The 27248-nt window shown below is 34.0% G+C and overlaps 1 protein-coding gene across 1 annotated transcript in view; it reads left to right on the top strand.

The window, feature by feature from the left end:
* Positions 1 to 27248, top strand: part of EDIL3 (EGF like repeats and discoidin domains 3) — a 501725-nt gene that overhangs the window by 156430 nt on the left and 318047 nt on the right. Inside the window, exon 2 of the mRNA XM_049766060.1 lies at positions 2760 to 2888. Coding sequence (XP_049622017.1) covers positions 2760 to 2888 — 129 coding nt within the window. The remainder of the gene's footprint in view (positions 1 to 2759; positions 2889 to 27248) is intronic.

The raw sequence follows: 27248 nt of genomic DNA, 5'->3' as shown, positions 1-27248 counted from the left end.
ACTGCCAGCTTTCAGCGGCGTGGCCAGTGTACCCATATATTTTTATTATTTGTTTTATTATTTGAGAACAGAGTCTTGGAACTGGCCGGATACAAACATGGTGACTATGTATTGGGTGTGGTTGATAGGATAGTCTTTTAAAAATACTGATTTAAAAATACAGTACTAGAGTTATAGTACAGAGGGTAAGGCACTTGCCTTGCATGATGCTGATTCAAGTTTAATTTCTGGAATCTTGTATCCCGTGACCTCACAGGAGTAATTCCTCTGTGCAGACCCAGGAGTAAACCTGTGCACCACTAGGTGTAGCCCAAAACAACAACAACAAAAGAACACAAATACATATTTGTTTGCATCAATTACAATATTTTTTGTTTTCTAATCTTATCAATTATAATATCACCTTTTAAACATTCCTTAACATTAACTTATTTGCCATTTCAAGTCAGATATTCTAAAGTCCAAGTTATTCTATGGTATAACAAATGCTATAGTATTACTCAAGCCTTATTATTTCTTCCATTCTCATATATTTGACTACTAGTATACATTCGCATGTTAATGAAATATTTTTCTTCAGGATTTCATAATTTTTAATCAATTTTAACTTGTTTAAAAATTTTCATATCTAGGATTGAAGAAAAGTACTGGTGATATGATGCCTAACATAAACATCACTAACACTCATTCACTGTATGTGGCACTGCATGTGGTCCTGTATAATCCTCAGGAATGACTCCTGAACAACTCTGCATGTGGCTTTCAAACCAAAAAATAAGTAACTAAACAAAATAAAATTAAGATGATTAATCTCAGAAGGGATGAAATAATTCAGTGAGAAATCCTATAAAGGATTCAGGTTCCTAAGAAATGCAAACTTGTATTGTGCTATAAAAATTCTGAAAAACCCCATTCTCTTTTGTCCCCCCCCCCAAAAAAAACCTATTTTCACTTATAAAGCTCACTTAGAAACTGGACATTATGAGATTGATTCACTTTATCTCTACAATAAAGCCACCCCAAGGATTCTACCTGAAGCTTTCTTTTACACAGCACTTAATCAGTTCATTTTTGAGTATGTCAGGCTGTTCAGGGATCATACCCTTAAGATTTCTTGAGGATCTTTTATTTAGCTGAGACAATCTTTCTGACCTCAGGAATTTTTTGAAGTGTTTTCACAAACAGTCTTATAGCAACATCTTTGATTTGATATTTTGTTGAGGTCGTGTTTTTCTGCCAATGCTCTGGATATGACCTTTCATCTGTGTGAAAAGACTGCAGTTTAGAACCTGCTTTAACTTTAGAAAAGGTATTTTTCTTCTTTTATATATTTTTTGTACATATATATGTGTTAGAGGTGAGTGTCCTATTTTTAAGCAGTGCTAAAGTGAATTGGAAGTTATTCTAGGCTGTTCATCTGATTAGATAGTTCAGTATATGGGCTCAGATATTCTGGAGATCACCAAGAAACATAATCAGTGTTCTGGTCCTCCAAAGCTGTATCTGGCAGTGCTGGAGGTAAGAACATGTCAAGGCCAGAGATTGTTCCTCCTAAATTCTCAGAATGTGTTCCTCACCACCAAGCTACCTTCTTGGTACTCATTTTATTTTCTATCACATTTTTAAATTTAATCTGTTCTTTAAAACATTTCTTGCAAATAATAACAGCAATAAACTAGTAAAAACTAGCTGAGATTTTATTATTCTAGAAATTTCATTACTCATTATCTTAAAATATATTAAGTAGATTATCTGTTGTCTTCATTAACTCAAATAACAACTTTATAATTATTTTGTTTTCCCAGAGAGCCAGACTCCTGATTTTTTGTTTGATTTGGTTTTAATCCACACCCAGGACTTGCTCCTATCTCTGCATTTAGGAGTTCCCTGGGGGTATTGGAAAGTGGAAGTGAACCAAGTGATGTAGCAGGGTCTGAACCTGAGACACTGATATGCAAACAAGCACTTTACTTGCTGTACTATTTCTCTGGCCCCATGAATGATGATTTTTATTGCCTTTTGTAGCTATTTGTTCTCTGAAAAGTCTTCCTAATTTCTATCTGCAACCAACTATAGGCCACATATTTTAGGCCTTTTTTAGGGCACACTCTATTTCTATGTAGCAGTTTCTCTCTTTTCATGTTTTCATTACCTCTTTCAAGCAATTTTGGTTGAATTTATTCTTATATCCATGGAAGATTTCCAACAGAGAAAATAGAAATTGAAAAACTTTTTCTTGCCTCTGCTGACTCCAAATCAGCTAGTGTTCTGTTGACTTAACCAAGTTTTAGAGTTATAAAGACAAGCTTGGATTACATGAATTTAGAAATGAAACTATCCTGACAATGAGAAAAATTATATTGCACTGTGCATGACTATAAAGAGATTATTGGAGCAATCAATGAAACCACTTTATCACAATTATTTTGCTAAATCATTTTTAAACAGATTAGAAATTAATGTTTACATGTATTGAAAGAGCACTGAAAGAGGATAATAACTTACACTGTGTTGCTCGATATGTGATGATTGATTTTTTTTTACTATTATTAGATAGTATTTCTTATAAAAGCACACAGTTTCATATGGGATTTCAAGGTATCATCAATATTATCTGTGGTGATGTTCTTAAAAAATGGCAAATGAGGTATGTAGAATAGTATATTTCAGAGTGTAATACAAAAACAAAAACAAAACAAAACAAAAAAAAAAACAAAGAAAGAAAAGCCTAATCAGTATCTGTTCTTTTTACTCTTTAGGTGATATTTGTGAACCTAATCCATGTGAAAATGGAGGTTTGTGTTTGTCAGAACTGGCAGGCGACGCTTACTCCTGTGAGTGTCCAGATGGCTTCACAGATCTCAACTGCTCTAGTATTGTGGAGGTTGGTAAGTGCAAGATTCAACTATTTCATTAGCTACTCTCTTTATTTTTATAAGTCACTGATGAATTTTGCTGTCTACCGTTTGACTGCTGAATGTTTCTTGGTTTATCCTTTCAAGTTTAATTGACATTATGTTTTACAAGTTACCAAATAATTTTAAAACATGTTCTAATAATTGACACTTTAGTTACGAAGCACTGCAAGTATTACTTGAATGTAAAACATTTATTATCTAGTAAAAATATAGGCTTGAGATTCCATTTTGAGAAATAAATCCCATCAAAGTTAATTCAAATTTGTTATTGCAAATCAAATTGAACTTTTTCAAGGAATTGAATTTAGTTGCTCTAGTCTAGTGGATACTTAAAAGAAATTTTCTGAGATCAGTGTTCTCCAAAGTCTTTCAAAAATTGTAATTTGTGGGCTGGAGTGATAGCACAGCAGAGAGGGCCTATGCCTTGCAAGTGGCTAACCTGGTTTTGATCTCCAACTTCCTTTATGGTCCCAGAGCCTGCCAGGAGTGATTCTTGAGCACAGAGCCATTAGTAACCTCTGAACACTGCTGGGTGTGGCCCAGAAACAAAACAAAACAAAACAAAGCAAAATTTTAATTTGGAGAATAGGAACTTTGAGATAGTTAAACAGCTTAAAAGTCTGGAATACCTGCCCTGCATTTATGAAATCTTGATTCGAATCCCCCACACTGAATTAACCCCATTCTCAAGAATGAGTATAATTCTGAATAGCTCTCTGTGGACCTTCTCAACATCACTAGAGAGAGTAATAAATCCCCATCAGTGTTGCAGTCACCACCCTAATAAATATTTTGCTTTAAATATTGCTTAATCAATCATTATATTTTAAACTATTTTCTTAATTGTTAAGAGATTTATTAGTAAGTATAGTTAAGACTTCACGATAACTCCAGAATTTCCAAATAATTCCCTATTAAGGAAATAGCTGTAATCTAAGAAAAATAAATTGCAATTATGTGAATTTGTACTTTTTAGCATTTGTTTTATAGCATTTGTTCTTTTTAAAATTATGCTATAACTTATTTAAAAAATTAAAATTTTTTTCATATTAATTCCAACAGTTAATATAAGACTATATCCATTTAGTATAAGAAAGCCAGATATCAGTCAAAACAATAGTATAGTGCATAGATGTTTACCTAACACATGGCTGGCCCAGGTTTGATCCCCAGTTCCCTATAAGGTCCCCTGAGGCTCCAAGAAATGCTCATGAGTAAATAGCAGGAGTAACCCCTGAGTACTGCTAAGTATACCTTACTCCCATTATAAACAAACAAGAATAAAACCAAAAAAGTTTCTGGATTATTGCTCAACCAACCTCTAAAATCTTGGTGATTTCTATGGGTTTTACAGAAAAGTAATATCTCTAGTAAAGGATTGATTTTACCTTATTTAGTATCTTATACAAGATGGGAGGCCAAGATCTATTGATTGAATGAATGAAAGAGTAAATAAAACCTTTATGATTTTAAGTTTGGCTATATACTATAGGATATTTGAGTGATCCATTTTTTTTTAAAACATGTTTTAGAGATGAGAGCTGGAAGGACCAGTCCATGTGATATGAAGCTTACCATATAGAGTGATGAGTGCAGTTAGAGAAATAACTACTCTAACAACTATCATGACAATGATAGTTTAGTGAGAGAAATAGAAGGCCTATCTCAAAGACAGACAGAGGAAAGGAGGAGAAGAGAAATGGAGGGCATGGGTAGTTGGTGGGAAAGTTCCACTTGTGAATGGAGTGATTTTTTTTTATGATTGGAAACCCAATTAAAAACATGTTTGTAATCATGGTATTAAATAAGAATATTATTATTTAAAAATCAGGAAACCAAGACAAAATCTAGAGCAAAAATCACTAACCATGAGTCCTGCCAATTTTTTATTTGGTTTGCATAGGTGTAAAACATTCTTGAACAACTTGACACCATTAAAAAATATATTTTGAGAAATAAAAAAATGTGTTTACAAGTATTACATTGGTTTGAATTTATTATAGCTGAAAATGTTAATTCTATTATTGCTAAAAGACATTTGTTTTCATTTAATTAATTTCCAAAACAATGATCTGTTGCAAATTTTATTAATACATGGCTATTTTAGAGAATTTGATATAGTGCCATAGAACTAAAAGTTCTGTGTCACACTTTGAACTAGTCTCCAAACAAGCACAGTAAAATTACGAGATTTATATTTCAAGGAAGTCAATATCTTTGAAGAAAATTATACTTATAAATATTTTAATAGTAATATATGATTAGAATAAAGGATCAGTATTATATTTAAAACCAAAAAACCTCAAATTGTTGGTGATTTTGTTTCTACTATATAATTTAATAGTTTACTGAAATATAATGTGTTTAAATTTAATATATATTTAAGGATACAGCATTACAACTCAGTATCTGGCAACCCATTTAAAATCCCCATCAAAAGTTTAGTTTTCATCTTCTACCACATAATTGACTTCCTTTACCTTAATTTTTTAGCCCCTCTACTCTGCTTTTTGTGTGTTTGTTTATTCTTGCTACTTATTTAAAAATGAAGTATTATATTTTAGTGAATTTAAAAGTTTCATTTAAATAAGTTTACATATAGAAATGAGAGAAAAAAAGAGATACATGTTCAAGAGAAAACAGGACTTGTCTTAACTGAAAAAGATAGAAAATGTTTTTTGTTTTTGTTTTACATTTTTTCTCCAAATTGTCTTGGCCTGGAGTTCTTCTTACACATAAAAGCATAAAAGTTAACCTCCGTGTTCTGATGGTGTCACAGGGACAGTTCTTAAAGTCTCTTATAGTTTATCAGGATTCTTTGATTTTCCTATAGCTTCTCCTTTCCAGAGGTCCACCCTTCCCTGGGTAGTACCTTAGTTTCTGCTTAAAGGGATACATGAACTTTTGAATTGCCAAAGAACTCAGTATTTGCATCTCAAAAGGAATGTGTTCTTCATTCCATTGGGCTGCTTCAGAGCAAGTGGCTTTCTTTTTGTTTAATTTTTTTTCTGAAAATGCTTCACTACTGCCCATTCATAATAAGCATTCCTCCCTAGAAATTTTACCCCCTTTATTATTTAGGGGATTCTAGAGTGAATGACTGCCTTCTATAACTGCTTCTTGTTGTCTGAAGACATTCATGTGTCTATGAAATGAAATTAAATCTTATGCTAATTTAATATGAATGGATCCTAGGTAATAGTTATTAGGCTTCAGAGGTATCTGTATGAAAGAAAAATTAGAAAGATTAGACAACATTTTAAGAAAACTATTAGGCCCTGTAGGAGAATAATAGTAAGCTTTCCTGATTACAGTAAGGGCAGTTTAGTTAAAAGAACAATAAAATAGCTTGAGAAATCAAAAATGGTGGCGAGACAGCAGCAGCAGGAGGGCAGCACTACAGAGTAGTCTGAAGATGCCTAGAGCAACTAGTGCCAGAGCGTGAAATCCCTCAAAAGACTGAGACCAGAAACTGGATCAGACACCTAGAGAAGGAGCAAAACATCACTATATTTAATATAGTGGGATATTATTGGAAAAAATAAATGGCAATGGATTTGGTTTAGAGAACTAAGGCTGAGCTAGAGCAGCAACTGTAACAACAGAGTTTCCTAGTGACAGGGTAATTGTAACCCTAAATTGGTCTTGCGACAAGGCTGGGGATTGTAGAAAGTTGCATGGACTCAAAGTGTGACCAACCTTGGGTTGCAGAAATAAGCTTTGAGGAGGAGCAGGAGCCAGGCTGAACTAGAGTACTGTTTTAAGCCATTCCAGTAGGTGCTATACTAGGGTGCTAACAGTGTGGTAAGGCCAGGAGAAAAAGCTGTCATTGCTAGTGCTGAAAGTGATGCATTTACACACTCTTAAGGTGTACTCTGAGCACCAGGACACTGAACTGTCAGGTGGACCAACGGACTCAGATGTAGCATTGAGGGAGCCAGTTAAAGCCAAGTCTGACTGGAGGGACCAGCTGCAGCATGGCTGTGACACAGACAGTCAGGGCAATGAGGCTGTGGAGAGACCAGTTTGCTACATGGACTCACATTGCTCTTAGTCAAAGAGCCCGACAATACACAAAATATTTTTACACATTTCAAGGACACAAAGAGAAGACAATGCAGATCCCCACCACACATAGTGAATGAAGATGAAAATTTTGATGACTCAACCAACATCAGCTTCCTATGTAACCTATCTGATAAGTATTTTAGAGAGAAAATATGAAAGATATTCAAAGAAATCAGAGAAAACATGGAACAAATTGAATAAATAGCGAATAAAACTCAGTAGATAAGAGAACAGAGATGAGAAAACTTTAAATTGAAATGACAGGTCTGAAAATCCTGGAGTAATAAAAAAAAGAAGAAATGAAAAATTCACTGGAAAGCCTTAAAGCAGAGTTAATAGCTGCTGTGGACAGAATCAGTCACATGGAAGATGAGGTGCATAACACCTCCATACAACAGAAAAAATTCGAAAAGATGGAAAGATGAGACCAGAGCAATGGCACAAGCAGTAAGGTGTCTGCCTTGCATGCTCTAGGATGGACTGAAGTTCGATCCCCCAGCGTCTCATGTGGTCCCCCAAGCCCAGAGTGACTTCTGAGCACACAGCCAAGAGTAACTCCTGTATGTGTCACCAGGTTGGCCCAAAAAGCAAAAAAAGAAAGAAAGGAAGGAAGGAAGGAAGGAAGGAAGGAAGGAAGGAAGGAAGGAAGGAAGGAAGGAAGGAAGGAAGGAAGGAAGGAAGGAAGGAAGGAAGGAAGGAAGAAAGAAAGAAAGAAAGAAAGAAAGAAAGAAAGAAAGAAAGAAAGAAAGAAAGAAAGAAAGAAAGAAAGAGAGAAAGAAAGAAAGAAAGAAAGAAAGAAAGAAAGAAGAAAGAAAGAGAGAGAAAGAGAGAGAGAAAAAGAGAGAAAGAAAGCAAGAAAGAAAGCAAGAAAGAAAGAAAGAAAGAAAGAAAGAAAGAAAGAAAGAAAGAAAGAAAGAAAGAAAGAAAGAAAGAAAGAAAGAAAGAAAGAAAGAAAGAAAGAAAGAAGAAAAAGATTAATAGCAAAAGATCCTTAAAACAAATGACAGAAGATGGAAACAATCCTGAAAATAAGTGAACAGACAATAGACGTTTGGTCAAATGAATCAGGAACAACAGTCTTATATATAATTGGGGTCACAGAAAGGCAGAAAGAAAACCCTAATGAACTGTGTAAGGCAGCATTGCTGAGAAGTTTTCAGAACTGAAGGATGCTTGCACCCACATCCTAGATATCCAAAGAGTAACAGCTAAAAGAGAGCCTAAGGAAAGCACCCCAGGGCACATCCTAATAATGATGAAAACCTCAGATAGACATAGAATACTGAAAGCAGCAAGATCAAAAAGGGATATTACATAAAGAAGCATCCTCAAGATTTACAGCAGATTTATCACAAGCAATCCTCCAAGCCTAACAACAGTGGTGAGATATAGTGAAAAAAACTTAATGAAATGAACTCCTTGCCAAGAATACTTTACCCAGTCTTTCATTCAGGTTTAAGGTAGAATAAGTTATTTCACTAATAAAGCTCAGGAACTTTACAGACTCAAAGCCAACCTTAAAAGAACAATTGAATGGTTTACTTTAGAACAAATTGGTCTTACAAACATACCAAAAATTAAAAAAATATATAATTCAAAGCCACATGACAATAATCTCTCATAATTAATAGACTAGTTGCATCAGTTAAAAGACACACATTGGCAAAATGGGTAAGAAAATTGAATCCAAACTTTTGCTGCCTGCAAGAAACTCATTTGAATACTCAGAGCAAACAGACTCAAAGTCCAAGGCCCAAGGAAAATTCTTCAAGCAACAACTCCCTCCCTTTGTTTCTCCATGTACATTTCACTATATAGATATGTTTACTACCTCTTAGAGTTATGAAGGTTTATTTTTGATAACTACATAAAGCACTATTAGAAAATCTCTGAGAAATGGAGGGGAAATTCATCCAATCACTTCACCTTTTCAGATTTAGTGACATCAGCTAGACTAACCATTCTTTGCACAGATGTGCTCTGGATGATGTTTCTCTCCAGCAAATTTTAGACAGACATTATGTGGTTAAATTCTAACTTCCTTCCCAAATACCTGCTCACATTCCCCAGTGGCAATTATGTTATTTGCAATCAAATGTTAAATCAGCTATCTCATACAAAAACTACAAATTCCATAGAATTTTAATTAATTTGTAGTAATATTAAGTTTATTAAATTACTCTAGGTTTATAGCATTATTTTACTTCATGCAATATTAAATTAATTCTATAAAATAGAAATAATCAAGGGTCTTGTAGGAAATACAGCAGATAAGGTGCTTGTTTAGAATATGGATGACGCCGGTGAGGTGTCTGCCTTGCAAGCGCAAGCCAAGGAAGGACTGCGGTTCGATCCCCCAGTGTCCCATATGGTCCCCTAAGCCAGGAGTGACTTCTGAGCGCTTAGCCAGGAGTAACCCCTGAGCATCAAACGGGTGTGACCAGAAAAACCAAAAAAAAAAAAAAAAAAAGAATATGGCTGACCCAAATTCAATCCCTGGCGTTTACATACAGAGCCCCCCAGCACTGCCAGGAGTGGTTTTTGAGCTCAGAGCCACTGGTTTTTGAGCTCAACCCTGAGCATGGTCGGTGTGTCCCCTCCAAAAAATAAAATAAAATATAAGTATTATGAAGGGGACTTTTTCAGCAGTACTCAGAGAGGCTATTACCAGTGAAATTCAGTTATCTCTGTGGTGCTGGCAGTTTGATACTTGGTCCCAATGAAGCAATACACTTAGACAAGATGTACTGGGACCTCCAGGGCCCAAACTGGCACAACCGGGGCATGGGATTTTAGATGCTAGTTATAGAACTCAGGGTTTTATATATGAAAGATAGGTGCTCTAACTCTTTGACGTATCTAATCTGCCTACCAAATATTTAACAACCAAATACCCAATATACTAATATAATCAAAAAGAAAAAGTAGGATACTAACATAAACAGCAAAATTTTAATTTTCATTGGTAATTTTTGTTTTTAGTTTGGGGTCTCACCTGCTAGTAACCAGTGCTTACACCTGGCTCTGTTTTTAGAGATCATTCCTAAAAGGGTTTGGGATACTATATGGGTTGCCAGGGATCAAAACTTGGTCAACTGATTGCAAGGCAAGAACTTTACCCTTTGTACTATTAACCCATCTCTTGTTTTGCTTTGTTTTATGGTTTTCGAGCCACTTTCAGAAGTATACTGAGGAATTACTGCTGGCAGGGATTTTTAATATTTAAATATATATTGACTACTTTCAAATGTAATAGTTAAATTGTGCAATACAATGATAAACAAATTAATGGGAATTTATGTGTAGGTATTTTTTCATTATTCTTTGTCATCATTGTACTAGAATTTCTAGCTAATGAAATTAAAACTTCCCTGAAAAGAAAGAAATATGCAGTTATACATTGCTTAATGATGCAGTTATGGTGTGTACTAAAATTGTCATAAAATGGTTTCATTATTCATATGCAATAGGGTGCAATCATGCAAATCAAGGCAGTACAACTTACTACCCAAATTTTTAACTGTTCATACTGATGGGAGAAAAATCATATTTTCAGTTAGTCTTTAAAACTCATTAAGCAATGTAAAATTTTACATTTTGGGAACAAATAAAACTGTTCATATAATGACAGTAACAATAGAAAAACTGATTAAAAACAAAACATTTGATACAATAATAATAAATAATGAAATAATAAGTAATGATAGCATGGTTATAGAGAGAATGTTAGTATACAGAGGGGAGTAATTTTTATAAAAACATAATTAGTCTGGGGCTGGACCAGTAGCACAGCGGTAGGGAATATGCCTTGCATACTGCTGACCTAGAAAAGACCAAGATTCGATCCCCCAGTGTCCCATATGTTCCCCCAAGCAAGGAGCAATTTCTGAGTGCATAGCCAGGAGTAACCTCTGAGCGTCACAAGATGTGGCCCAAAAAGCAAAAAAATGAAGAAATCAAAATAAATAAAAAAGCGTGAGTAATCAAAAATGAAATTTAAAATTGAGAACACAAGAAGCAAAATACAGACTGTTTCAGCAATAGAAAAGTACTCTGTAAGGTCTTATAACCACTTCGTTTTTTACGATTAAATGTATTTTTCTAAATTCATCTGAAATTTAATGCTAGCATGAACTTTGGTGAGAATTATGGATTTTATATATTTGCCAATGGAAGTTATAACAAACAAAACTCCATTGAAGATATAGTTAATGTAGGACTGTGTTTGTTGGTAGGAGTCTGTCTATATGGGATATTATAGTTTCCTATATTTTTCTGTGAATTTAAAACTAGGTTAATTATGTAAAAAATTTACTCTGAAAATAAAGATAAAAGGCATTTAACTTTTAACTTATCTATCCATTTATCCATAAAACATTAAATATTGTATTCTATGAACTAGATACTCTTTATTGTACTGGAGATAACCATTAAAATAAATATTATCATCTTGTATCTTAAATGGAAGATACGATTGTCAACTAATAAAGAGAAATAGCCTACTAATTTCTAAAAATTAATAAACTTAAATAAAATAAACTGTGATATGGACTATTTGAACAAAGAACAGAATGTTTCATCTTCTTTGTATTGGGATGAGCAGAGAGGACAGTAACTAAAAGAAGAATTTGGGTTAAGGGAGTTTTATCCTTTAAGATGGAATAATAACTTCATATTGTTTCAGAAATATGACACAAATCCTAAGTTTATATTTTACCAAGTTTATACTATGTGGAATAACTCATACAGATTTCATCAAAAATATTTAACATATTGGGGCCAGAGTGGTGACACAAGCGGTAGGGTGTTTGCCTTGCACGTGCTAACTTAGGACAGATCGTGGTTCGATTCCCCAGTGTCCCATAAGGTCCCCTAACCCAGGAGTGATTTCTGAGCACATAGCCAGGAGTAACCCCTGGGTGTCACCGTGTATGGCCCAAAATGCAAAAAAAATTTTTACATACACTTAACAGATTTTAAAAATTTTCTTATTTCCAAGGAACTCTGACACAGAGTTGAGGCTTAGGTAGTAAAGCATATGACTTGAATGCATGGGGCCTTGGACTTAATATCTAGCATTGAATACACACTATCTCCAGCTGTCATAAACTGATTGGTCCTGACACGATGGAATCTTTGAGACTTCCTTGAAAGGTGTGTGCATGAGTGGTTGGGGTCTATTCCATTTATTCAGGCAAAAGTAGAATACTTATACTCAAATTCTGATTAGTCATAATTATTTCAGACAAGTTATTTAGCATGAACTAATTTTACCAAATAAAGAAGCACAAGGGAAAATTGTGCAAAACATAAATTGACACAGGGCAGTTTTACTTTTGAAGCCATTTTTTGCTTTCAGAGAGTTCCAACCAGAAAGGTCAGTTAGTATTGTTTTTGTTTTAAGCATACTGAACTGTGGCCTAAAATATTAACCTTTACTATGACTGCACGTAGGCTAAGAGCAAAGTTAGATTAGAGGATGAATAATATTTCTATGAGACTAAATAAAAATACTTGAGTCTAAGCAAATTTTCCTCATAGGGTTTGTTTGTATGTCTGAGTAATTTTTAAATGTCAGCTATGTCTCAAATAATATTTATTCTACATCCCTATATTTCTGAATGCCTCATGGACAGACAACAAAGGTTTTTCAAGGCCCTAAGGCCTTTGAGTACAGGTTATTTTTTTTTTAAGCATCTTACTTTACAGCTCTACTTTTTTTTCAAACATCCTCTCTGTGAGTACAGACTGCTTTAAAAAAGTTCCTGTAATAGCCAAAGATTTAAACACCCCATTCCCCACTCACTAGGCAGTTAGGGCCTTTTTAAACTTGGTGCTTTCCTAGGTCTCAGGATTTATTAACAAAGGGGACTTAGCATCCAGCATCACTGGGTGTAGCCCTGACAGCAATTGCAAGTCAGCCCTTGATGAAGCTGGAAGGTGAGGTCTTTCTCCTCCAGCTCGGACCACTCGTCTGCCATCCTGTTCAGCCGGCGGGCCTGAGGGTGCAGGATAGCAGCTGGTAGAAAATCCACAGGCAGTCAGGCTTCAGGAGATATCAGCTTTATTTAGTGGATAAGGCTGAAGAATCCCCCAGCCTTCCTCAGACCCTTGTTTTCATAGACAAGACTCAGGTACCACCCTAGGGTGGGAGCAGGATAACAAGCAAGGAATAATCCAATATACTATCACTGGGGTCACACCCTAGGGTGGGTAAAATAATTGATTAGGGTAGGATCAGTATGATAATAATCTTATAGAAATGTTTTCATATATAACAACAGCAATAACAAACTTCCAGGTCTGATCACTGCTAAGAGTGACAAGAACCCATTTGTGGGATGGGGAGTAAAATTGTTTGGAATCATTGAAAATCCTCAACCATTTTTGGAAAAAATACCCTACCCCCAAAAACCCAAAAAAGGTGTACTTTGTTGAGAAAAAAATCTATATAGATAACAAAATCAACATAGCATTTCTATCGCAAACTTTTCATTTATATTTATGAATTTACATGTTGTTGTTAGATTGACTTTAGAACAAATTTTCTTATTTACATATATGGAAGGTGTTGTTATCCTCTTCTGTCTATTGTATTCCATTTACACTTATTCTCATTTGGTAGTTGTGCTTCTTCTAAAGCTACATTTAGACCCTCTTACATTTTTATCATTCAAATCTCCTTACTACACACTTTCTGTTTTCTTTTTATTATGAAACTTTGATTATATTCACTTCAGAATCATGAGATCTCGTAGAATTCTTTTTAAAGTTTGTTCTATAAATTTTACCCCAGGAGGCTTTTATTCAAGTTTAATTTTTAGAGGATGATCAGTGTCAGAATATCAAAGTAGAGGAACAGACTGACTCTTACTTCCTATCATGAGAGAGTAGAATAACAAGTTTTTAGTAGATCGCTTGGGGTAAAGTCAGGCTATTTTTGGATTTTGAAGCATTGGTCATCAAAAGAGAAATTTGGTAAATTTCAGTTAAATTATTTGTATTGTGGGTACAATTATGAGTAGTTGTCAGCTTTTCCCTCTGAAGATTACTTCTTGGGCTTAGGAAGGATAACTCATGATTGACTTCATCATTCTGGAAATTATCATAATGAGAGCGATTCTGCATGGACAAAAATAGTTTCTCAGAAGCAGCTAGCCATGTATGATTACTATAAAATATCCCAGTCAAAATCAGGGACCTATTTTCAGATTGATACTTACTTTTTTGATAATAAACATTAAATATATACTCATAAATATGAATTGTGCAGTTAAGATGGCAAAATTAATCATACAAGAGAATATTTTAGTTTGTATGTATATTAGAAAAAGGTTTTATTTTATATATAAAATTTCCTTATCAGTTCATCAGCTTATTTAAAAGTGATTGTGCTTCACTGCTATTATATTGAATGAAATTTATTAGCATTTAGTTTCAAGCTCTATTATCTGTTATCTTCAGGAAAAAAATAGAGTAACAGATTACCTTAGAAAATATCAAATTATGAATTCTTCTCTAATATGGCAGAGATAAGAGATACTATATAGTATTTATTTTGTGAAAAAACAAACTACAAAACAATTCATTATTTTGATAATTTGAATATTTTATCTAACTATATACACCATAGATTATATATAATGATTTATCACAAATATAAATGCTCTAGAATTTATTTAATTATTATTTTAAGATTCTATTTAGGTACTAGAAGTGATCATCAAAGTTGAAAGTTTGAAAGTTTCAAAGAAATGGGAAAGAGCAACCCTGAAAAAGCAATAGTTCCTCCCTCCCTTCCATCCTTGCTCCCTCCCTCGATCCCTCCTTCCTACTTCCCTCCCTTCTTCCCTCCCTCCTTTCCCTCTTTCCACTCCATTCCCTCCTCTCTCCTTCCCTCCCCCCTCCCTCTCTCCCTCCCTCCCCCTCCCTTTCTCCCTCCTCCCTCCCTCCCTCTCTCCCTCCTCCCTCCCTCCCTCTCTCCCTCCTCCCTCCCTCCCTCTCTCCCTCCCTTCCTTCCTTCCTTCCTTCCTTCCTCCCTTCCTTCCTTTTTTCCTTCCTTCCTTCCTTCCTTCCTTCCTTCCTTCCTTCCTTCCTTCCTTCCTTCCTTCCTTCCTTCCTTCCTTCCTTCCTTCCTTCCTTCCTCCCTCCCTCTCTCTCTTCCTTCCTTCCTTCCTCTTTCCTCTTCAGGGTCACACAAGTGCTTCTGACTTGCTCCTGACTGCACTTCTGATGGTGCTATGGGGGACCATATGTGTCAAAACTGGTCTGCACCATACCTGCTATCTTTGTAGCTTACACTCTCTGCAACCCCTACACAAATAATTTTTCAAATCCCAATTTTTTAATGTAGCCAATTGAACTTTTGATGGAAGAACATAGGATTTATTACTACAAAGGTAATAATGCCAAAGAAAAGTCTTGAAGTTGTAGTTTCTTAACTGAAAGAAAATTAATTGCTTTTATTTCTATCTAATGCTTTTATTGGCAAGTCAAAAGACTGATAATTGTAAAATATTTTATAAATGTTTATCTTTATTACTATGAACTCTAGTAATTATTTTTATCAAACTGTTCACATTTAATAAGGAAAAAGAAAATATTACAAGGAAAAACTGGATTATTTTTGTTTATATTAGAACCATATATGAAAAATTAGAAAGCTAAAAAGACCTGGAGTGATGCTAGTTGTGACACTCAAAATGTGCTATTATAGACATTTATGAAAGTAAAAATCAGCCTTTTAAGTGACAGAGTAAGTGGTAAATTTAGCATTTGAAGGAGAACAGAATATGCCACTTTGGTATATTAAGTAGATAATTAAAATTATTTAAGAAACAGCTGGCCTGATAAGTTTATTCAAATCTTCCTTTGTGTCAGTGAGAATGGAAAATGAATCTCCAGAATAAAAGGTAGACTATGTACCAGGAGTTAAAGACATCACCTGAAATAAGAAAATTAGAGATATGGGGACCATCACCTTGTTACTACTCCATTTATGGCTTTGAGCCAAAGCTATAGTTTCCTTGACCAAAAGTGTAAATATTTTTTGCTATGATCACTTACTTGGGTTTCATTTTTAGGGCCCAACTTTCCATATGTAAAAAATTATTCTTTTATTTTGTTCACCTGTCTTTTATTACATGTATTTAAGATATAAGAAGATAAAGTATTATTTATAATAATAATAAATTATTTTTTCTCCTCTGCATATAAATTTATGGAATGTTTTTCTTTCAAGTTGATACCTTTCATAATAAACAAGTCAGCATGTTACATATTCATAAAATATTCCAATCATACTACCAAACTTTAAAACATCCTTTACTATTACTTGGTTTTATCGTACATAATAGTTGTCAACACAAATCTTTTTCTTGATTCTAAGAAATTATACATATTGCTGATTTCAATTTAATGTGAATAAATTACACATAAATTCTTCATATCTGAGATAGATAGTCATTAAGAATTAACATTATTGTTCAGCATTCTTGACATAATGTGCAATGTTTATTATTTTAGGAAAATAGAGACATTGCTTGAGGTGTAGCAAATTATTATTACAAGATAAATAAGGGATAAAAATAAAAAAGGAAGTTTAAGTTGCTGAGAGAATTAACTGGAAGAAATAAGAAAATTGTGGACACTTTTATCTTAGGTATAACCATTACATGTATAATTTTTTATATAATTTGTTTTTTTATTGTTTGTTTGTTTTACTGTACACTGTGATGCTCAGAGATTACTGGTGGCTATGCACACAGAGATCACTTTAAGGGGGAAGTAGGAGACCTTAATGAAGTTATGACAAACCCTTGTCTATCATGTACAAGTCAAGCACTTACAACATATACTATCTCCCTGACCCCCTATCTAATCATTTCTTGAGTAAGAAAATTCAGGAAGTACAAAGTAAAAGAGAAAATTATATATATATATATATATATATATATATATAAGAATTATTTTCTTACAATTTACTTATTCTTACAGTTATATAGAGATATCTTATAAATTTATATAAACAATTATAATTTACTTTACTCCTTTAGATGAATTTTTTTTATATATATATATATTTTATTTAAACACCTTGGTTACATACATGATTGTGTTTGGGTTTCAGTCATGTAATGAACACCACCCATCACCAGTGCAACGTTCCCATCACCAATATCCCAAATCTCCCTCCTCCCGATGCCACCCCCGCATGTACTCTAGACAGGCTTTCCATTTCCCTCAATAGATTCTCATTGTTAGGACAGTTCAAAATGTAGTTATTTCTCTAACTAAACTCATCACTCTTGTGGTGAGCTTCCTGAGGTGAGCTGGAACTTCCAGCTCTTTTCTCTTTTGTGTCTGAAAATTATTATTGCAAGAATGTCTTTCATTTTTCTTAAAACCCATAGATGAGTGAGAACATTCTGTGTTTTTCTCTCTCTCTCTGACTTATTTCACTCAGCATAATAGATTCTGTGTACATCTTGTATACAAAAATTTCATGACTTCACTTTAGATGAAATTTTTACATCCACTTTTAGGTGCATAAATATAGTCTTTCAAAAATATTGTACTTCTACTAATCTTCTAATTAGTAATGTTATTTGAATTAAGATATAAAATGAATATTTTATATTTTATTAAAAATTTAAAAGTTAAATATCAGACTAACATTCCAATATATACCACAATTTTAACCAGTTTTATATTTGATGATTTATTTTATATTAATGTTAAAAATACTTAAAATTAATTTATTGTATCACTGCCCTTTAGAATAAATTCTAAACGTAAATGTTGATAGAATACTTTTTGAGAATCACTATTCTATGAATTCTAAAATTTATATAATACTTTAAAAAATGTACTACAGCAAAAACACCAATTCATTGTGGCTAATTTATAATACAAAGTAAATTTAATTGTTTAGATCTATGTCATCATTGTAATGTGTAACTGAAATTACTTTGTTTTATGCAAGGAGAAACATACTTAGAAAACACAAGAAGAGTATTTCATCAAATGTATTTCTTGAAAATACATCACTTGAAAACAAAATCATTTATTTTTATAATTAGGAATTACTGGAGTAAAATCATGATGTTAATGAAATAAAATATGTAAGGGATCTTTTCTCAAGGATCTTCAACTAGATGACATTAAGTGTGAAGTTTGAACTTCATCTGGAGCAATAAAACCCTAGAACAGCTAAAGCACTCCTAGGGAAAAGGAAAATGGGAGGCATTACTTTCCCTAACTTTAAAATGTACTACAAAGCAATAGTTATGAAAACAGCATGGTATTGGAATAAAGACAGACACTCAGATCAGTGGAATAGGCTTGATTCTCAGATAATGTTCCCCAGACATACAATTACCTAATTTTTGACAAAGGAGCAAGAAATCCTAAGTGGAGCATGGAAAAACTCTTCAACAAGTGATGCTGACAGAACTGTTAGCCACTTGCAAAAAAGCGAACATAGACCCCCCCCCCCCAGTTAACATCATGTACGAAGGTAAAATCCAAATGGATTAAAGACCTTGATATTATACCTGATACCATAATTTCCAAACAAGTGGAAGCAGAGATCAACAGATGCGAATACATTAAGCTGAGAAGCTTCTGCACCTCAAAGGAAATAGTGCCTAGGATACAAGAGCCACCCACCGTGTGGGAGAAACTATTCACCCAATAAACCATCAGAAAAAGGGCTAATATCCAAAATATACAGGGCACTGACAGAACTTTACAAGAAAAAAACATCAAATCCCATCAAAAAATGGGGAGAAGAAATGAACAGACACTTTGATAAAAAAAGAAATACAAATGGCCAAAAGGCAAGTGAAATAATGCTCCTCATCACTGATCATCAGGGAGATGCAAATCAAAACAATGATGAGATACCATCTCACACCACAGAGATTGGCACACATCACAAAGAATGAGAACAATCGGTGCTGGCGGGATGTGGAGAGAAAGGATTCTTATCCACTGCTGGTCGGAATGCCGTCCAGTCCAACCTCTATTGTAGGCAATATGGAGATTCCTCCAAAAACTGGAAATTGAGCTCCCATTTGACCCAGCTATTCCACCGCTAGGGATATACCTTTGGAACACAAGAATACAATACAAAAACCCCTTCCTCACACCTATATTTATAGCAGCACTATTCACAATAGCCAGGCTCTGGAAACAACCAAGTTGCCCTTCAACAGACGAATGGCTAAAAAAACCGTGGTACATATACACAATGGAATATTATGCATCCGTCAGGAGAGATGAAGTCATGACATTTTCCTATACATGGATGTATATGGAGTCTATCATGCTGAGTGAAATAAGTCAGAGGGAGAGAGAGAGTGATGCAGAATAGTCTCACTCATCTATGGGTTTTAAGAAAAATAAAAGTCATCTTTGCAACAATCCTTAGAGACAATGAGAGGAGGGCTGGAACTCCCAGCTCACTTCATGAAGCTCACCACAAAGAGTGGTGAGTGCAGTTAAAGAAATAACTACACTGAGAACTACCATAATCATGTGAATGAATGAGGGACCTGCAAAGCCTGTCTAGAGTTAGATGGAGTGGGGTGGGATGGAGGGAGATTTGGGACATTGGTGGTGGGAATATTGCACTGGTGAAGGGGGCTGTTCTTTACATGACTGAAACCTAATCAGAATCATATTTGTAATCAAGATGTTTAAATATAGAAAAAAGATTGTAAAAAAAAGTGTGAAGTTTATTTGGCCATAGTCCCTGAAGTGATAGGAAAACTGGTTGACACCACAAGGTGACTTTCTCTCTATGATAATTTATTGTTCAGCATATATCAAAGTATTTATGTAAAGGCAATTGCTATGATCCATATTGCTTAAATTACAGTGGCAACATATAATTTTTAAATGAGAAATAATATGGACAGAATTTTTTTCAGAACATATTTAAATTTTTCTCGAATATTAAAAAAAATCACTAAACTGCATTTTTATTATAAAGCACACATAAAACATATATATGTATATATTGCAAATGTGCAAGGGAATATAGTAAATAAAAGTTATGTATCAATACCTTCTTCATATAACATATTGATAAATTCCCCTAATATTGTTATCTAGTAAGTTTTTATTTGAAAATTTGAACCAGAGCTTCTACCAAATACTGGAAAACATGTTTACAAGACTCATTATTGTTACTGATCTACATGGCAGTTATGAAAAATTTTCAACCATAAGACATATTGTGTGCAGTGAGTCAGCACTCTATCAATCAATGGCTAGTCACTGCATTATCCAACCATCTCTAGACTCAAAGGTCAGGTTGCATTACTTATTAAACTACAGTTGTAGAACTATATTTTCACCCACAATAATTTTCTAGCTTAATGCTCAATTCACCACCAAGCACAAGAGATGGGTTGGTGAATTTTTAAAAATTTTATCCAATTATTATTAAATCAACAACATTTTTTCTCACCATTTATCTTTTAATTCTATTTTTTAGAGTAATGTGGTCATTAAATTGCTAACATATGTTATTTATATAATGATCTTGAGGTAAATAATTTAGCTAACAGTAGTCTCAATGTTAAATTGGAAAGTGATTTTGAGATAATTATAATGGCTGTGATGACTAAGTCAAGGCCATAAATTACTTTCCAAAAGCAAGTGAATGAAATCTTATAGCATGTGTTCAGTATAGTAAGACATTTATTTGTATTTGTCCGAATAAACCCAGTTTGAATTAAACTTTGCTGAAATAGAAAGATGGTACACAGGTTAAGGCATTTCTTTGCATATGGTTTACTTCAGTTCCATCCTTGGTAATACATCAAGTCCCCTAAGTATTGCCAGTAATGACCCCAGGACAATTCTGGGTGTGTCTACACACTAAAAGCAAGCAAAACAAACCAAAACAGAACAAATTATGGAGTAGCTGCTATATTGGGGGTGGAGAGATAATGCCTTGCACATGGCCAACCTGGTTTCCATACCTGGCACCTCATATGATTCCTCTTTTACCAACAGAATTAATACCTGAGCACAGAGCCAGGAGTAAGTGCTGGGCAAAGCTATGTGTGACCCAAAACTAAAGCAATGTCAATAGTACTGTGGCTGTTATACATTATAATAATAATAATAATAATAATAATATATGCAAATGGAAAGTATTCACATGTGTACATATTTAAAAAGAGTACACATGGATAAATTATCATCATCATAGTCATCATCATGTTGTTAAGAATTATAATGATATCTCCAATTCTATTGTTTGTATATAAGTGCACTGAGAATTCTGTAGGACCATATTCTCTAAAAACAACACCATGGTGTAGTTAGTTCACCACAAATTCAAGTTCAGGTTGTCTTTTAACTGTGTAACTTTGAATAAGTTCTTACCCTCTTTATGAACAATATTCTTATCTATGATACCAAAATATTAATTCCACTAATTTCATATGCATTTGTGTATATTCAATGAAAATATATCAGACTCTTGGGAGAGTGCCTAGCTTACAATCAGGGTTATATTGGAGTTACTAAATATAAAAAAAATATGAAGAGGTCAGCAGAAAACTCAAAAGATACAGCCCTGAATATTCTTCTATCACATCAGTTCTTAATAACATTGCTAAAAAGTCCAATAAATCCTGACCTATTATTTTTGTGTCAGAATTTTTTTCTGCTTGTTCTTGAATATGCAAACTGGGAGCAATTTAACTGTCAGCTTTTAATTTTTCAAAATTCTCTTTTCTTCAATATAAATTTTGATAAATCACCTCATGTAGTATGGGAAGAGAAGAGAATCCTGTTTTATCATTTGAAAATTATGAGTAATATAAGTAATGCTTGCATAATTAGGAATAGGTCTTTTAGGAATATAGTTTTTTATATTCTTAGAGCAAATGACTTATGAAATGATATTTCTTTGTAATATTGCAGAATAGCAGTTCTGTCAATGCATAATAAATGCTAAGCATGAAATCTGACAACATATAAATGTGATTTCTTATATATCTAATAGATCAATAATTAGATATTTGATTCTACATAAAGATAGACTTCAAGAATAGCAAAGTACACTAGGTTCTTACACTGACTGAGATGTAGTGTAAGATGTATGCATATCTCTATAAACCTATTTCTTCCTCAGGATTTAATGTACCCTTTTTCTAGTACCACGAGGTACAAGAACATGGCCTGAAGAAATTTGATAAAAAGATTATAATATTAATATTCCAATAGTTCTTATACTATGCAGGAAACAACAAAAGAAAAAAAAACAATTTGATATAGAAATAAGGACTGAAAATATTACCACCTTGTGTAGGCATCTCAGTTGGTGACTGGATTTACTTTTGAAATGAGCTGGAAGAATAGTGTCTCAGTTATTATAAATAATGCTGGTGGGGCTCCTGGGGTGACGTGTGTGACGAGGGGATGAGAAAGGAAGCCAACCCTAAGAAGGGAATCAATCACTTCTCTCTCTCTCTCCCTACCTCTGCCATATTGGGGATCACTGGATAAATCTTCTGGTAAAGTCTTTGGAGAGCAAGGAAACAAGTCCCATCAGCCCCACCAGGCATTTGTCAAGCAACATCTGATGTTAATTTATTTTGCACAAGGTGGTATTTAATCTCACTACTTATGGAATTTAATGGCTAAAATGGATGCTAATTACTAACCTAGAAATTTTAGTTAGGGGGCCAGAGAGATAGCATGGAGGTAAGGTGTTTGCCTTTCATGCAGGAGGTCATCGGTTCAAATCCCGGCTTCTCATATGGTCCCCCGTGCCTGCCAGGAGCAATTTCTGAGCCTGGAGCCAGGAATAACCCCTGAGCACTGCCAAGTGTGACCCCCCCAAAAAACAAACAAACAAACAAAAAAAAACCACCACACACACACACAAAAAAAAATTTAGCTAGAAATTAATCTTTGGAAGAAATAACTCTGAGATTTAAGTGCTTTTCTAGGAGTCCCTTTTATTTTTTTAATTTTTTTATTAAATATAATTTTTATTTTAATCATAGTGGCTTACATATCGTTGACAATAATAATTTAGGTACATTTTAACATAAAATCAGGGGAATTCCCATCACCAAATTGTCCTCCCTCCACCTCCGTTCCCGTCCTTCTTCCCAGTCCTTCTTCCCATATCCTCTTCCCTTACTCCCGGGGGCTGCTAGAATAAGTGGTCCCCTCTGTGCCTAGCTTACTACTTAGTGGTCTTACACCTATTTGGTCTTGGTACCTCCCTTATCCCCCCCTCCAATTGAGAAGCAGGACTAGATAGTTCAAGTTATGCGGTTTTGTTTGAAGAAGAGAAATGTAATAACCTGGAGAAAAAAAAGAAAAAAGAATCAGATACTCCGGAAATGGGCGGAGTCCTTCTAGAGGCTTTCATCCTTGGTTTGAGAGACGAAGGGGACAAAGAAGGTGAAACACCACAGCAGTACATAAAGAACTGTCAAATAAAATATCCAGTGAGCATTCCAAAACAAACATACAAACAAAAAACAAAACAAAAGGGTAAGCACCATATAAAAGCCATGGTATTGAGATAAAAAAATGTGGCAGAGCACATAAGAAAAGAAGAAAATAAATAAATAAATAAATAAATAAATAAATAAATAAATAAATAAATAAATAAATATAAATGGAGACATCCACTTCAATAGTCAAACCACAACAATGAAATCAACAAAAAATATATAAGTAAGTAATAATAAAAAATTGTTTTGTGCTTTTTTTTTCCCCTCCTGCAGATGCACAGTAAATATTGGGGTCATTCGAAAAGGAATTTCCTTTGCCTAAGAGATATAGGGTTTCTCCACCCTTGAAGTATATTGTCATGGGATTAACTATAGACTCCTTTCAGATTCATTTACAGGAGACCCTTTTATGACCAAAAATATTAGTGAAATGCGTAAAACGGCACAAGCAACCATATAATCTTGGTATTTATCTCAGTGAATATATAGCATTGAACTCTAAGAAAATTGTTTCAGTGTTGACTCCCCAAAACAAAACAAAAAATACTATTTTACTTTGTGTTGACTTTAATCAGTGATATATTAAATAAATATAAGTGCAAAGAAGATTTTTTGCTGACAAGGAAGTGAAATATTACAATAATATCTTAAAAACTTTGCTTAGCTTTTTACTTTTTGGCCTTTCCTATTACAAGTATACTTAATTTTTAAAAATTTTTAAAAATTTGATGCCACATGAATTACAATACTGCTGATGATAGGGCTTCATGAATATGATATTCTAATACCACACCACCCCAGGCACTGCTTCTTGAAACCATTGTTGCAGTCTCCTCTCATTACTTGAACTTTGCTTGCAACTCTTTCTTCTTATACCAAACACTACCCAAAGCTTGACCACCTTATCCCATTTTTTTCTTCTTCTGCCCTATTTTTTTCCTGTTCAATCTTGTTCTTTAGATAGAAAAGGCTCATTATTAGTTCCTGTGCTCAACAAAATAGTCCAGACAGTGAATGTTTCAAAAGGATGAAAAGGAAATTAATATTTAATTTTTAAATATTTAATTTTAAATAATATTTAATTAATATTTAAATTAATATTTAAGAGTATAACATTAGATTATTAGTTGCAATATAGTAGTCTAAATAAAATATAGTAACATTGATTTTTTTCTTTATCTTTTGGGTTTGGGGGTCACATTTTATATGCCAAATAATCACTCCTGAGAGCTGTGAGAAGATTATAGGAGGCGACAACAATGAAAACTCCTTGGTTGTTCCCAAGGCATAGGGCTTACCTCTCTCTACAGCCCACTCAGTTGTATTTGTTTCTTTATAACCTTTATCTGGAGATTGAAATATTACAGTTTTAAGATCTTATCTTAGATGCTATATCTTTAAAACCTTGAAAAGTTAGAATATAATGAAAGGAGGTCAGAAAAATTGATGCCTAAAATAGTATGTGTGATAGATGAGATTAAGAGGAGTTGTTTATTATTGCAGCTAAGAGGAGAAATATAGGGAAATCTATACACTTCTACAACTCTTTGAGTGACAGCACTGGCAAGGAGAGAGAAGAGAGAATAACTGTATTCCCAGTTTGCTAGATGTTGGCTGTAGAAGGAAAAATGAGACATTCCTTAATGAGATTATTAGTTCTCTACCACTAGAAGTTTTGAAAACAATACTTAGATTTGTCTTTCAGATTATGCTACATTATATTATGATCTCTTATTTTGTCTCATTTAACATTTATCTAAAATTTTATTTTTTAATATTGTCAAGATTCAATTTTTCTGAACAGGCTGTTTTCTGGACTATTCTTGAAGTTTGGAAAGAAAGATGCAGTATAGTCTCACGCATATAAGGGTTTTAAGACAAATGAAACACATTCTTGCAATAATTTTCAGAGACAAAAGAGAGGAGGGCTGGAAGTTCAGCTCACTTCATGAAGCTCACCACAAAGAGTGAAGAGTGTAGATAGAGAAATAACTACATTGAGAACTATCCTAACAATGAGAATAAATGAGGGAAGTAGAAAGCCTGTCCAAATTACAGGCGGAGTGGAGTGGGGAGAAGGAAGATTTGGTACATTGGTGATGGGAATGTTGCACTGGTGAAGGGGGGTGTTGTTTACATGACTGAAACCCAACCATAATCATGTTTGTAATCAAGTTGTTTAAATAAAGATATTTTAAAAAGAAGAAAAGAAACTTATAGCATTCATTCACAATTTTGAAATAATTTTGAGGATAAAAATAATGCTGCTTAGGCCATACAATTTTACTAAATCCCATTGTCTTAAAGTTAGACCTGCTCACTTCTTATCAGTTGAGTTCTTTAAAGACATTTCAATTAGGGGAAATCTTAGCCTAAGGAGACAAGTTTGTGGATAGGGAATTATATTGTCAGTGTCATTTGATTAGTACCTGAATGTGGCTCCACTATTTCTTCTAATATGTTCCTAATGTTTGTGAAAAGGAACCATTTAATTTCAGGTTCTATTTTACCAGACAGGCTGAAAATTCTCTATAACAATCATTAACTCACTGCTGAATAAGTTCATGGTACATTAGATTAGTGGAGATAAGTATAGACAAGCAAAGCCAGTGTTTTATCTCCCAAATTTAATGTCCTTGAGATGACTTCAAACTGGAGGGGGGAAAAAATTCCTCTTGACCAAAGAGAATCTAATGCACCAGAGATATCTCTGTTCCCTTCAGTTGCAATCGCTCACCTTTTCATCCTTTGATGCTTTGAGTTTCAAAAGTTATTTTAATTATGCTAACTGTGAACATCACTGACTTGTGGAAAGCCATTCTTTCAAGGCCATCAAAGCTTATGTGAGCCCCCACTTAAAATATAAACCATGAAAAGTAATAAATTTACATAGAATTCATAAATTTAAATGCTGAAAAATCATATTTTGAAATATATTCAACTGCATAAAATATGTCAAAATTTTATAATAAAATATTTTATTAGTCATTCTACATTTAAAAAAAATTAGTTTTTGGGCCCAGAGAGATAGCACAGCGGCGTTTGCCTTGCAAGCAGCCGATCCAGGACCAAAGGTGGTTGGTTCGAATCCCGGTGTCCCATATGGTCCCCCGTGCCTGCCAGGAGCTATTTCTGAGCAGACAGCCAGGAGTAACCCCTGAGCACCGCTGGGTGTGGCCCAAAAACCAAAAAAAAAAAAATTGAGTTTATGCAAATTGCATTAAAGAAGATGAAGAATATTAATTCCAAGTATCCTTAGTGTACAAGATGGTCAGGGATAACCATTTAGCTTAAGAAGGCATATGCCTGAGTACAGAGATCAGCAGTTGCTTTATTTCATCTTTTATTTAATATAATTTTTATTTTGATCATAGTGGCTTACATATTGTTGACGATAATATTTTAGGTACATATTTACATAAAATCAGGGGGATTCCCATCACTGATTTGTTCTCCCTATACCTCCATTCTCTTCCTACCTCCCATATCCTCCCTCACTCCCGGGGCTGCTAGAATATGTTGTCCCCTCTGTACCTTGTTTACTACTTAGTAGTCTTGCACCTGTTTGGTCTTAGTGCCTCCCTTATTTCCCCCTCTAATTGGAGGCAGGACTAGATAGCTCAAGTTATGTGGTTTTGTTTGAAGAAGAGAAAAGTAATAAATTGAGGTAAAAGTCTATTACGCCGAAAATGGGTGGAATCCTTCTAGAGGCTCCCATTGTCGGTTTGAGAGATGGAGAAAAAGAAGGTGAAACACCCCAACAGTA

This window comes from Suncus etruscus, chromosome 2 (genome assembly GCF_024139225.1).
Source record: "Suncus etruscus isolate mSunEtr1 chromosome 2, mSunEtr1.pri.cur, whole genome shotgun sequence".
NCBI lineage: Eukaryota > Metazoa > Chordata > Mammalia > Eulipotyphla > Soricidae > Suncus > Suncus etruscus.
This window is presented reverse-complemented; position numbering and strand designations above follow the sequence as displayed.